The 13,473-nt window shown below is 43.3% G+C and overlaps 1 protein-coding gene across 2 annotated transcripts in view; it reads left to right on the top strand.

Annotated features, from left to right (window-relative positions):
* GCN1 (GCN1, eIF2 alpha kinase activator homolog) overlaps nt 1-13,473 on the top strand; it is a 40,487-nt gene that overhangs the window by 15,911 nt on the left and 11,103 nt on the right. For both annotated transcript variants that reach the window (XM_027661713.1, XM_027661712.1), the window contains exons 25-44: nt 139-294; nt 2,851-3,032; nt 3,274-3,354; nt 3,821-3,964; nt 4,648-4,775; nt 4,944-5,133; nt 5,527-5,597; nt 6,352-6,517; nt 7,473-7,667; nt 7,858-8,104; nt 8,555-8,676; nt 8,985-9,099; nt 9,574-9,753; nt 10,074-10,294; nt 11,006-11,074; nt 11,191-11,329; nt 11,422-11,618; nt 11,950-12,092; nt 12,865-12,982; nt 13,136-13,351. In XM_027661713.1, coding sequence (XP_027517514.1) covers nt 139-294; nt 2,851-3,032; nt 3,274-3,354; nt 3,821-3,964; nt 4,648-4,775; nt 4,944-5,133; nt 5,527-5,597; nt 6,352-6,517; nt 7,473-7,667; nt 7,858-8,104; nt 8,555-8,676; nt 8,985-9,099; nt 9,574-9,753; nt 10,074-10,294; nt 11,006-11,074; nt 11,191-11,329; nt 11,422-11,618; nt 11,950-12,092; nt 12,865-12,982; nt 13,136-13,351 — 3,080 coding nt within the window. The remainder of the gene's footprint in view (nt 1-138; nt 295-2,850; nt 3,033-3,273; nt 3,355-3,820; nt 3,965-4,647; nt 4,776-4,943; nt 5,134-5,526; nt 5,598-6,351; nt 6,518-7,472; nt 7,668-7,857; nt 8,105-8,554; nt 8,677-8,984; nt 9,100-9,573; nt 9,754-10,073; nt 10,295-11,005; nt 11,075-11,190; nt 11,330-11,421; nt 11,619-11,949; nt 12,093-12,864; nt 12,983-13,135; nt 13,352-13,473) is intronic.

The raw sequence follows: 13,473 nt of genomic DNA, 5'->3' as shown, positions 1-13,473 counted from the left end.
TTCCTGTCTCTGCCTCTTTGCAGCCTGGCTGTTGCTCTGAGCTTTGTTAGAGTTCTTGAGTCTGTGTTCCTGGGGATTTTCCTCTCGAGAAATCTTTGGGTTTAGTCCTCTCATGGATTCTTCTTTGTTTCTTTGCAGGTACTTTAGTGAGCCACGTGACCTTGCGGCTGATGAAACCAGAATGTGAATTAGATGAATCCTGGTGTCAGGAAGAGCTGCCCACTGCTCTGAACAGAGTTGTCAGCTTGCTGCATGCCCACACCATCCCCAGCCGAACTGGCAAGGGAGAGCCAGGTAAGAAGGATGGTTGATAAGGTACATTCTGCTGACATTCTCCCCCCCTCCAGTAAATATAAACTGGTTTAGTTTTCAAAGTTTGTATAATATTTTGTAAGTGAGGCTTCACTTATTTTAATTGGATAACTCTTCATAGATAAGAAAAACCTTAAGGATTTTTTTTTGTGTGTGCTGGTAGTAGTAGAAGTGATGTTACAAGTGTAATAAGTGTAGAAAGAAAATAGCAGTATTTTTTCTTAAAATGGTTCATACAGAAATAATAGCAGTGAAATTAAGGCTCATCTTTGCCAAGGACAACTCCTACATTTCAACACCACTTAGCATAAGGGATTCAGCAAGACTAAGTGGAAAGACAAAATAATTGCTTGTTATCTGTGATCTCAGCAGTGAAGTGCCCATGGCCTCTACTTGTTTGCTGTGTAGTGCTGCAGTTCATGAATATTTTATTATGGCATGGTTGTAGAAGGAACACTTCTTTCCACTCAGTAACACGAGGGCAAGAATATGATCTGAGTTAAAATAAACCTTTTTTTCTTTTATTAATGGAGATAGTTTTAATCTAGAATCTCCTTCCAGAATCTCCTTCACAGTGGGGTGCACAAGTGCTTGTGCCACTCCACTGACAGTAACAGTAGAGAAGAGGAGGGTTGGTGTGTGTCCTTTGGGGGCCGGGCTGGCTTAGGTTGTCTCACAGCATCTGCTGTACTGCAGGGATAGGGGTGGTTCACCCAGGCTTTGAGGCTGTTCCTCATCTAACTCAATAAAAGCTACTGTGGTAGATGGTGTATATTTTTAAGGGAAATGTGGGGTTCTGTTTGGTCCCTTACCCCCATAGTTCAGTTCTCCCCTTGCTGTTCAGCTGCTGGTCAGATGTGCAGCGGTGTGACTGTGGCACATGTCATTGTCACAGCTGAGCAGTGGCAGTTGACCATGTTGAACAGCACTTCAGTGCTGAACATCTTGGTGATAATTCAGTGTCTCCACTGTGCAATTTACTGCCATAGTAAGTGCAAGTTCATTAACATTTGAATCCATTTTCAGGCTTATTTCCAGAGAAAAGCAGAAATATTTTGAGTCCTTCAAGATTTCCTACAGTGCTTAATTAAATTAATATCCAATTATTGTTTTCCACTTCTGTAAAAGAGAAAGGCAGTAGTTTCCATAGCACTTTGTTGGACAAGTCATGTTATATTCCTAAATGATTTTTTTCTCATTTTCAAAGTTCTTTGGAATGTAGTTGTGCAATGTGATTTAGTAGAGGTTAATTTCTTTGGTTACCATGAGACCTAAGACAGACCCTACCTCCTTGTAATGTGGATGATAAAATTTATCATTCATTGCTGAAAAGCCAAGATATATTCTATAATCTTTTTCATGTTGGTCAATACCAGCTACTATATAAATAGAACATTTATCATCTCAGATAAAGCTTTCTTTCTCCTGCTGCATAAAGAGGGATAGTGGTTGAAGCCTAGAAATACCTGGCCAATAATTCAAAATGAAAAAAAAGTGTAAAAGCAAACAGATACTGAGAAAACAGAGAGAAAAAAATCCCACATCAGAAATGGAGGGGGTTTTACCAAAGCTGTTCATGTTAAATAGGAGCTCACAGTGTGTTTGGGATTTAATACTTCTCCCTTGAACTACTTTTGCAGTATCTGTGCCCTACATAAGCTGACTAATACTGCAGTATTGTATCTGCAGTGCTCTTCATCTGCATCTTGGAAATTTAAACTTGGGCATTCTCTGTCAGCACAGATTGGATGTAGAAAGGAAACGTTTTCCCTAGACATCTGATACTTGAATTTTAACTGGACTAACTGAGGGACTGGAAGGAGCATTTGCTATATCCTATAGCCAAAGTTCTGTAAGAAGGAAGGAGCAAAATCTATAACAGTGGGAATCCAAAAGCTTTGATTTTTCAAGGAGGGGAGTTGAGATTTGCACCAGAATTAGATGGACCTCATTCTCAAGGATCCAGCTGAAGACTGGAATGACAGGTTAGCTGGTTTGGCAGGAAGTGTTTAAAGGAAATATAGCTGCTAAACAGGCCCTTGCTTTGGTACAAATGAACTTTAAAATTGACTAAAACAGATTTTATTTCAGCTTTGGTTGTGTAATGGATCTGATTTTGTGTCCCATCCCCTACTGCCTGCAAGTATTTCCAGTATAGACAAAACCTCAGTTTTGCCTGTCTACTTTAATCCATTGAATTGTTTAAATTTCATTTACAGTGTGTATTTTTGCACTGTTGAGGCATTGGAAGTAATTTGGAATCCTAATGTGACTTTAATTAAAGCCAGACAGAATGATAGAATCATTTAGGTTGGCAAAGATCCTTGGGATCATCAAGTCCTACCCTTAACCTGGCACTGGAATGCCAGAAGTCACTGATGGAGCAGGGGCATAGCAATACTTAGGGTCACTCAGCATGTTTGTGCATGAGGCTGAAGCTTGGCCACACACCCAAGTGTACATTTTATACCAATCAGTGTTATAAAAATCCCAAGGAGGGATCAGCTGTGCTCACAGGGTTGTTTTTCCTTTTCACAGGTGCTGCCCCATTATCAGCTCCAGCATTTTCCTTAGTCTTTCCTCTCCTGAAGACGGTTATGACCGAGACACCTCATGACAGCGAGGACAAGGAGGAGTTCCTGGTCAAGATTCTGCAGATCCTTACGGTCCATGCTCAGCTGAGATCATCAGGAAATGGCCAGGCATTGCTGGTGGATGAGGTGAGAGCTGTGGGGATCCAGCAGTTGATCAGATGAGCCTTAGGATAAAACAACTGATGTGTAAACTGGACAAAGCAGATTAATTCTGCAGGTTAAAGTTAAGAAGGTAAGATTGTTTTATGTCACAGGTTTTGGTACCTGTCCAGCCCTAGGTTTTGGTTGTGATTTTTTAAGAAATGTCATACACAGGCAAGGTACTTCAGAGTCACAAGACATAAAACTTTTCATCTTCACTTTTCAGAATGGCCCAGAGTTGCTGCCCCGGAGGGACATGCTGGTTCTGCTGACCCGGGTGATAGGAACAGGTTCTCCACGGTTACAGGTGAGTCCTCAGCATCATAACTATCAGGATTCTCCCTAACTTTCATCAGCACCTAAATAATGGAAATGCACTCAACTGGTTTAAGTCTCTGAGGCTGGTGGTCGATACATTCCCAATTTTCTCCTGTGTTTGTGGTATCTTGGAATAAAACGTCTACATCGTTTTTTTCCTGTGGGTTTTATTGCACCAAACATATCCTTTAGTCTTCCACAGGTGACATTGTTTCCTTCTCTAAGGCCTTGCTCTGCTGAAGAAGTTCAGTAGTGGCTCCTCTCAGGGTTTGTTCTAAGGGATGAGATGGCAGGAAGGTCAATGATAAAAAGCAGAAAGTAGGACTGAACTCGGTTTTGTCGCTGTTCTTTGGGAATTCCTCCTCCTGTGATAGCACTCAGCCCCTACTCTGCTCTTGCTTTGGCAGAAGTACAAGTTGTAGTGGCATCCCTAATATTTCCTCGTGGCATTTTAGGTGTTGGCTTCCGAGGCGCTGACCTCGCTGTGCGCGAGCAGCAGCGGGGAGGACGGCTGTGCCTACGCCGAGCAGGAGGAGATCGACGTGCTCCTGCAGGCCCTGCAGTCTCCCTGCATGAATGTTCGGGATGCAGCTCTCAGGGTAGGTGGAATCATTCAGGGTCACACCGAATTCCTGAAATCTTTGGGAGGTGAATCTTCTCTAGCACTGATGAAGAGAGGCTTCAGCTGTGATGGCAGTCTTAGGGTAGTGTGCCTGCTGGAGGGGGCAGTCTGAACAATAATGCTCAGTGCTGTTTGTGCTAGATTTAGGGGTACTCTGGGTTTATGCACATCTTTGTTTTATTAAAACAGGTGTGATTAGGACAACTTAACACCTTCTATTTATGATTGCATAGAGCTTAGTCTTAGAAACTGTCAAAAAATTCCTATGTGTGTATTAGGCCCTGATATTGGAAAGCCTCAGCTTAGTCACTTCTGAGAACATAGAAGGAAACATCCCAAGGGTGCTTGATTTTCTTTGCCATGAAACAAATTCCAGCTTAGCTCACCTGAGCTGTCTTGTCTGTACTTAGAAGCAGAAAAGACTATAGTCACCAGAGCCTCTCTGCATCCTGCCTGTGGAGCACTATTCCTGTGTTTCACCAACTCACCTATTAGCAATAGGAAGTCCTTGACCAGCAGAGGCAGTGTAAGGCACAAGCAAACATGAATTTTGACACTTCCAACCACTGAGAGCTTGACTGGGCAAAGGTTTTAAGTGTTTTAAAGCATCTGTTTCTGAAAATCAGATCCTTGCACTGATTCTCCTGTAAACTAATTCAGGGACTGATGGAGCTACAAATGGTTCTGCCAACCCCAGACAGTGATGAGAAGAATGGACTGAACCTGTTGCGGCGCCTCTGGGTAGTAAAGTTTGATGTCAAAGACGAGATTCAGAAACTGGCAGAGAGGTGAGAGTTGTTCTTGGCTGATTGACTTTTAAGGGGACCTCTCCTTGCTCACCTCAGTGAGCTGCACTGCAGGACTTTGGCCCTGCAGCTGGAGCTCTAGCCCACCTCGATATTACGTGTAGTACCCTTGCTGAAGGGTGACCCATCACCTCTCTGTGTGCCCTGCAGGCTGTGGGAGTCCATGGGGCTGGAGCTGCAGCCTGACCTCTGTTCTCTGCTGATCAAAGATGTCATCTACCACGAAGAGGCAGTGAGACAAGCAGGGGCTGAAGCTCTTTCCAGAGCTGTAGCTCAGTACCGAAAGCAAGCAGCAGAGGTCATGAGCAAACTCACGGAGATTTACCAGGAGAAGCTCTATGTAAGTACTCTTGTCCTAAGGGATTGACAGGCATGAGCTTGTGCTTTGTATTTTTTGTTAGTTGCTTTTCCTTTTGTCTCTCTTGAGGATGTGCATTGAGCCTACTGCTGCTGTGTTTGAGCTTCTCACAGACTTCAGTGTCTTGAACCAGCAATAGCACCACTGTACTGAAGGAAGGTGTGCCTTAGGTGGTCCAGGAAGGCTGTGACAGGGCAGAGTCAGTTTAAGTCATTCGGGGCCTAAACTTTCTTCTTGTTTTTTTTACTGTGCTCTTCTGCTAGTGGTATCATACCTCTGTGCAGTATTATCAAATGGCACTGCAGCTATGGCTGACAGATCCTCTGTGTCCCCATCCTTGGAAAAGGAATTTTGATGAAGTTTTTTTCCTTCCAGAGGCCACCTCCAGTTTTGGATGCTTTGGGACGAGTGATATCTGAATCACCACCTGACCAGTGGGAAGCAAGGTACAGTCATCTTCAGATTGAGCTCATCATTTCCTGTGCGTCTAAATGAGAATTTTTGATTTTTATTTAGAAGAACAAATTATATGCAATTGTGTTGAATTGCTGTTTTCACGTGTCCTTCTGGTAGAGAATATTTGTGCCACTCAAGCAGACTGGGCAGGCAGAACTGAAATGGTTTTAGTTCCATCAAAATACTGGATGCTGTCTTCTCTTTGTCCTGATAAGAACAGTCTTTCTCTCAGACTGTCCAATTTTTGTCTTATCTTACTGTGTTCTCACCTCTGTATGGGCCATTGATTAGTTCAAGAGCAGCAGTGCAAGCCTTAATGAACTGGATAAATTCCAGTTTGGATAATTAACTTTTTGTTTACTTGTGTACAATACAGGTTTAATTGGAGATCATCTTGTTTGCTACTTGTCTTGAGCTAATCTGTCCTTTAGTCTGATGTACCCTGTAAAGCTGCTGTGTTTCAGCAGCAGATGAGGTGATCCTGATGTCTAAGATGGCTCAAGTATCTGTAATGCGTAATCGAGATAAAAGTCCTTCTGTGGCTGAGGGATTGTTGACCTTTTGGGAGGCTGCAGCATGGGGTTATGTAATGAAATACACTGAGGTTGGACACTCTGAGGCTCTTTGTTTTCATTATGGCTCTCTCTCTCAATTTTTTAATGTCCTGCTGATAGCAAATGTGATTGTGAGCTCAAGCAAATTCTGTGAAAAGTCAGTAAGCTTACAGGCTCACCATCTTCACAGGTGTGGCATAGCTCTGGCTCTCAACAAGCTCTCAGAGCATCTGGACAGTTCTCAGGTGAAGCCCCTCTTTCAGTTTTTTGTGCCGGATGCTCTGAATGATCGCAGTCCTGAGGTCAGGAAGTGCATGTTAGATGCAGCTCTTTCAACGCTCAACACTCATGGCAAAGTAAGTCTGAACATTTCTTTATCTAGCAGTGGAACAAAGCTGTGATGAAAATGTAGATAGTGTCTTGGAGCCCACAGATTTTATTTTTTAAAAATTTTTTTTTTCAACTTTCTTAGAGGTTGCTGTTACTTGTAACAGCTGAAAACTTCGTTTAGGAGTTTTTGTGTGTTCAGAGTTGTTCTGTTAGTGTTGACTAAGTGTGGTTCTTCCCTGTCCTTGCTATAAAAGAGAAATACCCTTGAATCAACTGGATTTGAAATGGTATTAAACTAGAGTAATAAAAGTGAAATCAGATCATGGATCTTTTAATCCTGGGAAGATGAGAATTCCTTTTCAGCTTCATTCGAAGCAAAACATGAAAGCTTGCTGATTGTTGGCTTAATTAAACTGAAAACAGCTGAAGTCGTTGAGGGAGCTGAGGACCATCCTTCTCCCTGCCAGCCCTTTCCAAGCAGTGTCACATAGGGGAGGTGTGCAGGGTGGGAATTGCTCAGCTTCTAATTTCCTTATACTTGCCACTCACCTCTGGACAAATGTCTGTATTCCTGTTTAGCCCAAGACAATTTTGGTATTTTCATATTATTCGTTCTTTCCTTCTGTTTCTTGAAAAACTGTGTGAAGTTTGTTTGATGTTTCTGCTCTCCCTTTGCAAATGGGGCAAGCAGAGGAGCAGGCACTGATGCTCAGGCCCAGGAGCTTGCATTGCTTCTGGCAGAACATCATGCTGGCAGGCTTGGGGAATCTAATTTTGAAGAGCTAACTTCTCTCTAGCAGGAAATATTTGTTGCCTATTGGGATGGCACAAGGTTTTATGCGATGTGACACATGAAATGAACTGTAAATACAGTGTGATTGTTCAGTTGTTGGCTCAGAGAAGAACAAACAAGTCCACTGAGCATAGCAAATCTCATTCTGAGTGGACTCTAGTGGCAAGTTCTGTGGTTTTGTTTTTCAGGACAATGTTAACTCTCTCTTGCCAGTGTTTGAAGAATTCCTGAAAAATGCTCCTAATGATGCCAGCTATGATGCTGTCAGGCAAAGTGTGGTCATTCTGATGGGGTCACTGGCAAAACATCTGGACAAGAGTGACCCTAAAGTGAAACCAATTGTTGGCAAACTGATAGCAGCCTTGTCCACCCCATCTCAGCAGGTAGGTGCCTTCTGGGAGGAGTTCTCAGGTTCCCCACAAAGGCAGTTTAACACTAGAATACTTTTAGGAATGTCAGAGATATGAAAAATGGTTCTGGTGACAGAAAGGTGTCATTGGGGGTGCAGTCTAGGGGGGAGTTATGTTAGTGATGAATATTTAGTGGTCTGATGGCTGGTGGATTGTTTTACAGGTTCAAGAATCAGTGGCAAGCTGTTTACCACCTCTGGTGCCTGCCATTAAGGAGGACGCAGGAGGAATGATCCAGAAGCTGATGCAGCTTCTTCTGGAGTCTGATAAGTACGCTGAGCGCAAAGGTGCAGCCTATGGGCTGGCAGGGCTGGTCAAAGGCCTGGGCATCCTGTCTCTCAAGCAGCAGGAGATGATGACCACGCTGACCGACGCCATCCAGGACAAGAAGAACTTCCGCCGGCGGGAGGGTAAGGGACAAAAGCTTTTCCCTCCAGATACCCGATATTTCTCTGTACCCACTACCACTCTGGTCAGATGAAGTGCCTGCACCCTTGTGCTTGGCTTAGCTACATTTATTTCACTAAAGTTTGAAGAGAAAGAAGTGGGAAGTGACTGTTTTGAGGCCATAAAATTGCTCTGTTCACATCATGGTGGAAGAAAGGTTTCTGGTGCTAGACCATACACATGTGCCCCTCCCTCCTGTTTTCAGAGGCAGGTTTTGCTGGGGGGGCTCCTTTTCTGAGGTCACAAATCCCCACTACAGCACAAGCCACAAGGGCAAGAAAGCAAGAGACTTTAAACTGTGAGATTTTAAGTGCTTCTGGAGGAATTGTCAGATATTTTGCAAACAATTTTCTTTTTCCATCTGCTTTATATGAAGTTGTATTTTCCTCTGACTGTGCTTTTTGGGTTTTTAGGGGCTCTGTTTGCCTTCGAGATGCTCTGCAGCATGCTTGGGAAGCTCTTTGAGCCCTATGTGGTTCATGTGCTGCCTCACTTGCTGCTTTGTTTTGGAGATGGGAACCAGTATGTGCGAGAGGTAAGTACCTTCACTTTCTGCAATCACAGAGCATTAAGAGAAAAACAAATGGAATGGTTATGAATCCTGTTTGTAACCAGGCAAATTGAGAAGATGACCTATCCCTTGAGATACCACTAATAACAATTTGATCTTCTTAATAACTGAAAGCATCTGATTTCGTTGGCCATTAATTGGGAGCTACTTAGCCAGCTGCATCATTGTGCTGAGACACTATTTACATGAAGGCTTTGTTCCCAGTGAGTCTCAGAGGAAGGGAAAAAACACGTGTTGTGTCACAGTTTGTGAGTGTTCTCTTCTCCTTGGAGGCTGCAGATGACTGTGCCAAAGCCGTGATGAGCAATCTGAGTACTCATGGAGTGAAGCTGGTTTTGCCATCACTTCTCGCAGCCCTAGAAGAGGAATCTTGGAGAACTAAAGCTGGTATGGAGCAATATCTGACTGACAAGATGAGACTAACTCACAGTGCCCTTCTCTGTCATTCCCCTCGTGCATTCCATCATCCCTACAGATGGCTGCGATGGTTTATAATCTGTGGAACTTTTAGAGCTTTTGAGATACAAATGAGTTCTCTGACACATTTGGGCAACCTTTTTTTCCCCTCAGCATATTCCAGGGACAGTTTGTACCTCTGTCTCTATAGAAGTACACCAGAATCTGGAATTTTCCTCCCACACTTCTTTTACCTAGTACAAAAGAAAAAAAAAAGTATTTTTTAGTGTCTTTAGGTGTCATAGAGTGGCTTGATGCATTTCAGCCTTTCTTTGTGTTCTCCAACTGGTAGATTTGAATTTGAGATAAATGTGATTATCTTCTCATATCGATTCTTAATGCTGTGTATTGTTTTGTGTTTTGTCTTGTGTTTTTTCAAATTTTTTTTGTGTACTTTGTGCACAGGCTCAGTGGAACTGCTGGGGGCTATGGCATACTGTGCTCCCAAACAGCTCTCCTCCTGCTTACCCAACATCGTGCCCAAACTCACTGAAGTGCTGACAGATTCCCACGTCAAGGTGCAGAATGCAGGGCAGCAGGCTCTCAGGCAGATTGGGTCTGTCATCAGGAACCCAGAGATCCTGGGTAAGAACTGCCTGCATCTCTAATGTCCTGACATGACAGTGGTTTATAACAGCAAGATTTAGGTTCAAATGCAAATTTGTATAGGAATTAAACTACTCCTATGGAAGTATAACATGCAAGCTTGACAGCTTTGCTTCCAGGCTTTTTAAATGCTCCTGTCCCTTTTGTAGCTGGTGTTAATAGGGTTTCCTCTGTCCCTGTGCTGCTGGTTCCTTTAGAAGGATCTAAAACATCCCATGAGAGAACACCAGCTCAGCCTGACAATGCATGTTTGGTTAGGTACAAATAAAGCTTTTTCTCTCCCTTTAAAAAATGTTCAGCAATCGCTCCAGTTCTGTTGGATGCTCTCACTGACCCCTCCAGGAAGACCCAGAAGTGTCTGCAGACTCTACTGGATACCAAATTTGTCCATTTCATTGATGCTCCATCCTTAGCACTGATCATGCCAATTGTTCAGAGAGCTTTTCAAGATCGTTCCACAGACACCAGGAAAATGGCTGCCCAGATCATTGGGAACATGTACTCCCTGACTGACCAGAAGGTGTGGTGCTAAAAATGCTCTCTAACTGTATTACTCTAATACATTACTGGTAGGGGATGACAGACAAGCCCTAGAGAGAATTTATTTGGCTTGGAGATTTTCCTGTTAAGGTAGGAAATATTAGCATCCATGCAGATTCTTTAATTAAATGTATATAAATGAACAGATCATGACTGAAGACAGTGACAGTTCTCAGATGCTTAAGACTGTCTGCTCTGTGCTTTGGTCACCTAGTTAGTACCATATTTATCCCTGCAAAAAGGTCTTGTAATTTTTACTATATAAGAAATGACTTAACAAACAAACAAGTGAAGCACAGATCAGCTGCTTACAAATGGATCCAGGGTTTGTTTGAAAAGTATTTGTAGGACCTGAATGTAGGCTTAAGATCTATGTTTAATTTTTGTGCTGATAATCTCTACATTTAAACCTTGTGTAAATGTTAACAGTGTTGGATTTTCCTTAGACAGAAACTGCTGGGTTGTGAGTGAGCATAGAAAAGCTTTTGATTTGTACAGAACTGGTGTTGTTTCTTGGACTTGCAGAACAACTCACTGTGCTAATTTGCAGGATTGTGAAAGCAACTGATTAAACTCTCAGGATACTAGGGATGTTTGCTAATAATAAGGGGTGAATGTCCTTTACATGAGGGTGACTTATGGTTTTCCTCATTTTGAATCTGGTTCTTACTCTCTGGGTTCTTTGTTTCAGGATCTGGCTCCGTACCTGCCCAGTGTGACTCCTGGACTGAAAGCATCTCTGCTGGATCCTGTTCCTGAGGTAAGTCTTTTGTACAAAGTTTTTCTTTCAGTGCATTAGGTTGGACATTGTCTGACACATCTGTTGTAGGAACTCTGAGAGGGTATGTTGCAGATCTCTGTTTCTCTTGTCTGTAGGTGCGCACAGTGTCTGCAAAGGCACTGGGAGCCATGGTGAAGGGGATGGGAGAGTCGTGCTTTGAGGATTTGTTGCCGTGGCTGATGGAGACACTGACGTATGAGCAGAGCTCAGTGGATCGCTCTGGTGCTGCTCAAGGTGGGGACAGCCATGTCTGAATCTCCTTTTAAACCAGATTAGCTGCTTGTTTCTTGTGTGTAAAAGCTCTCTTCCCTGCTTTTTTTCCTCAGGTCTGGCTGAAGTTATGGCTGGTTTGGGGGTAGAAAAGCTGGAGAAACTTATGCCAGAGATTGTAGCTACTGCCAGTAAAGTGGATATTGCTCCACATGTACGAGATGGTTATATCATGATGTTCAACTACCTGCCAATTACCTTTGGAGATAAGTTCACTCCCTATGTTGGACCCATCATTCCTTGTATCCTTAAGGTATGTAGCAGACATGAAGAATTTATTAAAGGATTAAAAAAAAACCTCCAGAGTGTTTTTAAGTATCATTTCCAGTAATTGTGGGACATGTCAGAAAAAACGGGGGAATTTAAATTATAAAAGTTATTTTGTCTTCCAAGTTGTTTGCTTGCTGTCTTTCATTTTTAGTCACCAGCCATTTCTTGAAATCACCTTTGTGCATTCACAACTCCCCAGTTCATTTGCTTTTCACGGCTGAGAGAGAAAAACATAGGTTTGTTTTCCTCCTGTAGCTTTTGTGTATTGTGCTGAACCCCCCAGTTTTCAGAGCCCCTTTTGTGTCTGTGTTCAGGCTCTGGCAGACGAGAACGAGTTCGTGCGGGACACGGCGCTGCGGGCGGGGCAGCGCATCATCAGCATGTACGCGGAGACAGCCATCGCGCTGCTGCTGCCACAGCTCGAGGATGGCCTGTTTGATGACCTCTGGAGGATAAGGTAAGGGATAACCAGCTTATCCACAGACATTTCTTTTCCATGGATTAAAAACTAGTGTGATTTAGACTCTGCATTGCTCCTCAAGGAAACGCAGAGAACCTCCCAGGAAGCAAAATCAAGCGCGTCTTTTTGCTTGTTGATTTGAGTCTGATGCCTTATAAACACTGAGGCTGCAAAGCCCTGCCAGCCTGGATCACGTTTCCAGATACCTGCAGAGCATCCCTGCTGGATTATTAATTCTGGTGGTGACTGAAACGCACTTCCAAGGCAGTTGATTTGGCAATATTTAGCCCTCATGTATTGTTTTTCATTTTTCCAAATGCTGAGTAAGTGTTTGTTCTCCTGTGTATAGAAATGTGCAGTGGAGCACTCACAGCTGATAGTAGTTGCTCAAAAATTAGTTGCACTAAATGATTTGTGTCAGCTGAGTGCTGCTAAGTGCTGTTATCCCAGGTGAATGTCATTTGGGTTGAGACAGATGCTGGCAATGTCTTGCTCCTTTTTAGAAGCCAGGCTATTCTCAGATTCGTTGCTTTGATTTGGAAATTCTCCCAGCCTTTCCAGTTTGGAATTCATTCCTTCCCTTTCTCTTTAGCATGCTGCTTTCAGCCATGTTGGCAGACTGGTGTTACACATCAGCCTGTGCAGTGTTTCAGTGCTGACACAGCTCTGCCTCACATTTGGCTCCCATCTGTAGCTGATGTCCTGTCAGATTTTGACAGGTACCCTCTGAGTGCCCTGTTTGTAACACTTGACTTGCTCCTGTTGGCAGGTTTAGCTCAGTTCAGCTCCTTGGAGATCTTCTATTCCATATCTCAGGAGTCACTGGAAAAATGACCACAGAAACTGCCTCAGAGGATGACAACTTTGGAACAGCCCAGTCAAACAAGGTAAAGCTGTTCTTGTGTGTTGTGGTTTTATTTCTTTTTTAATTCTCTTATTTTAAATCAGCATGGAAAGCCTGCTGGAAAGACAGATTGAGTAATCATGTATTTTTGTAAGTTTCATGAGTGGATAATACAATTTATGCTGTTTCTTTTCAGGCTATTATTAATGCTCTGGGAGTGGAGAGGAGGAACAGGGTGCTGGCAGGGCTGTACATGGGCCGCTCCGACACCCAGCTGGTGGTGCGCCAGGCCTCCTTGCACGTCTGGAAGATTGTTGTCTCAAACACTCCTCGCACGCTGCGTGAAATTTTGCCAACACTCTTTGGGCTTCTGCTGAAATTCCTGGCCAGTACTTGTGCAGATAAGCGAACGGTGAGAAATGGAGTTGCACCTTCCTCTTTCTGCAGGTGACTCTAGGAACTGATTCCTGAGGAACACAGGATAAATTCTTCCCTATAAATCACTTCAGAGCTGTCATCACTTTAAGTGTTCTG

This window comes from Corapipo altera, unplaced genomic scaffold (assembly GCF_003945725.1).
Source record: "Corapipo altera isolate COAL_440 unplaced genomic scaffold, ASM394572v1 150, whole genome shotgun sequence".
NCBI classification, from domain to species: domain Eukaryota; kingdom Metazoa; phylum Chordata; class Aves; order Passeriformes; family Pipridae; genus Corapipo; species Corapipo altera.
This window is presented reverse-complemented; position numbering and strand designations above follow the sequence as displayed.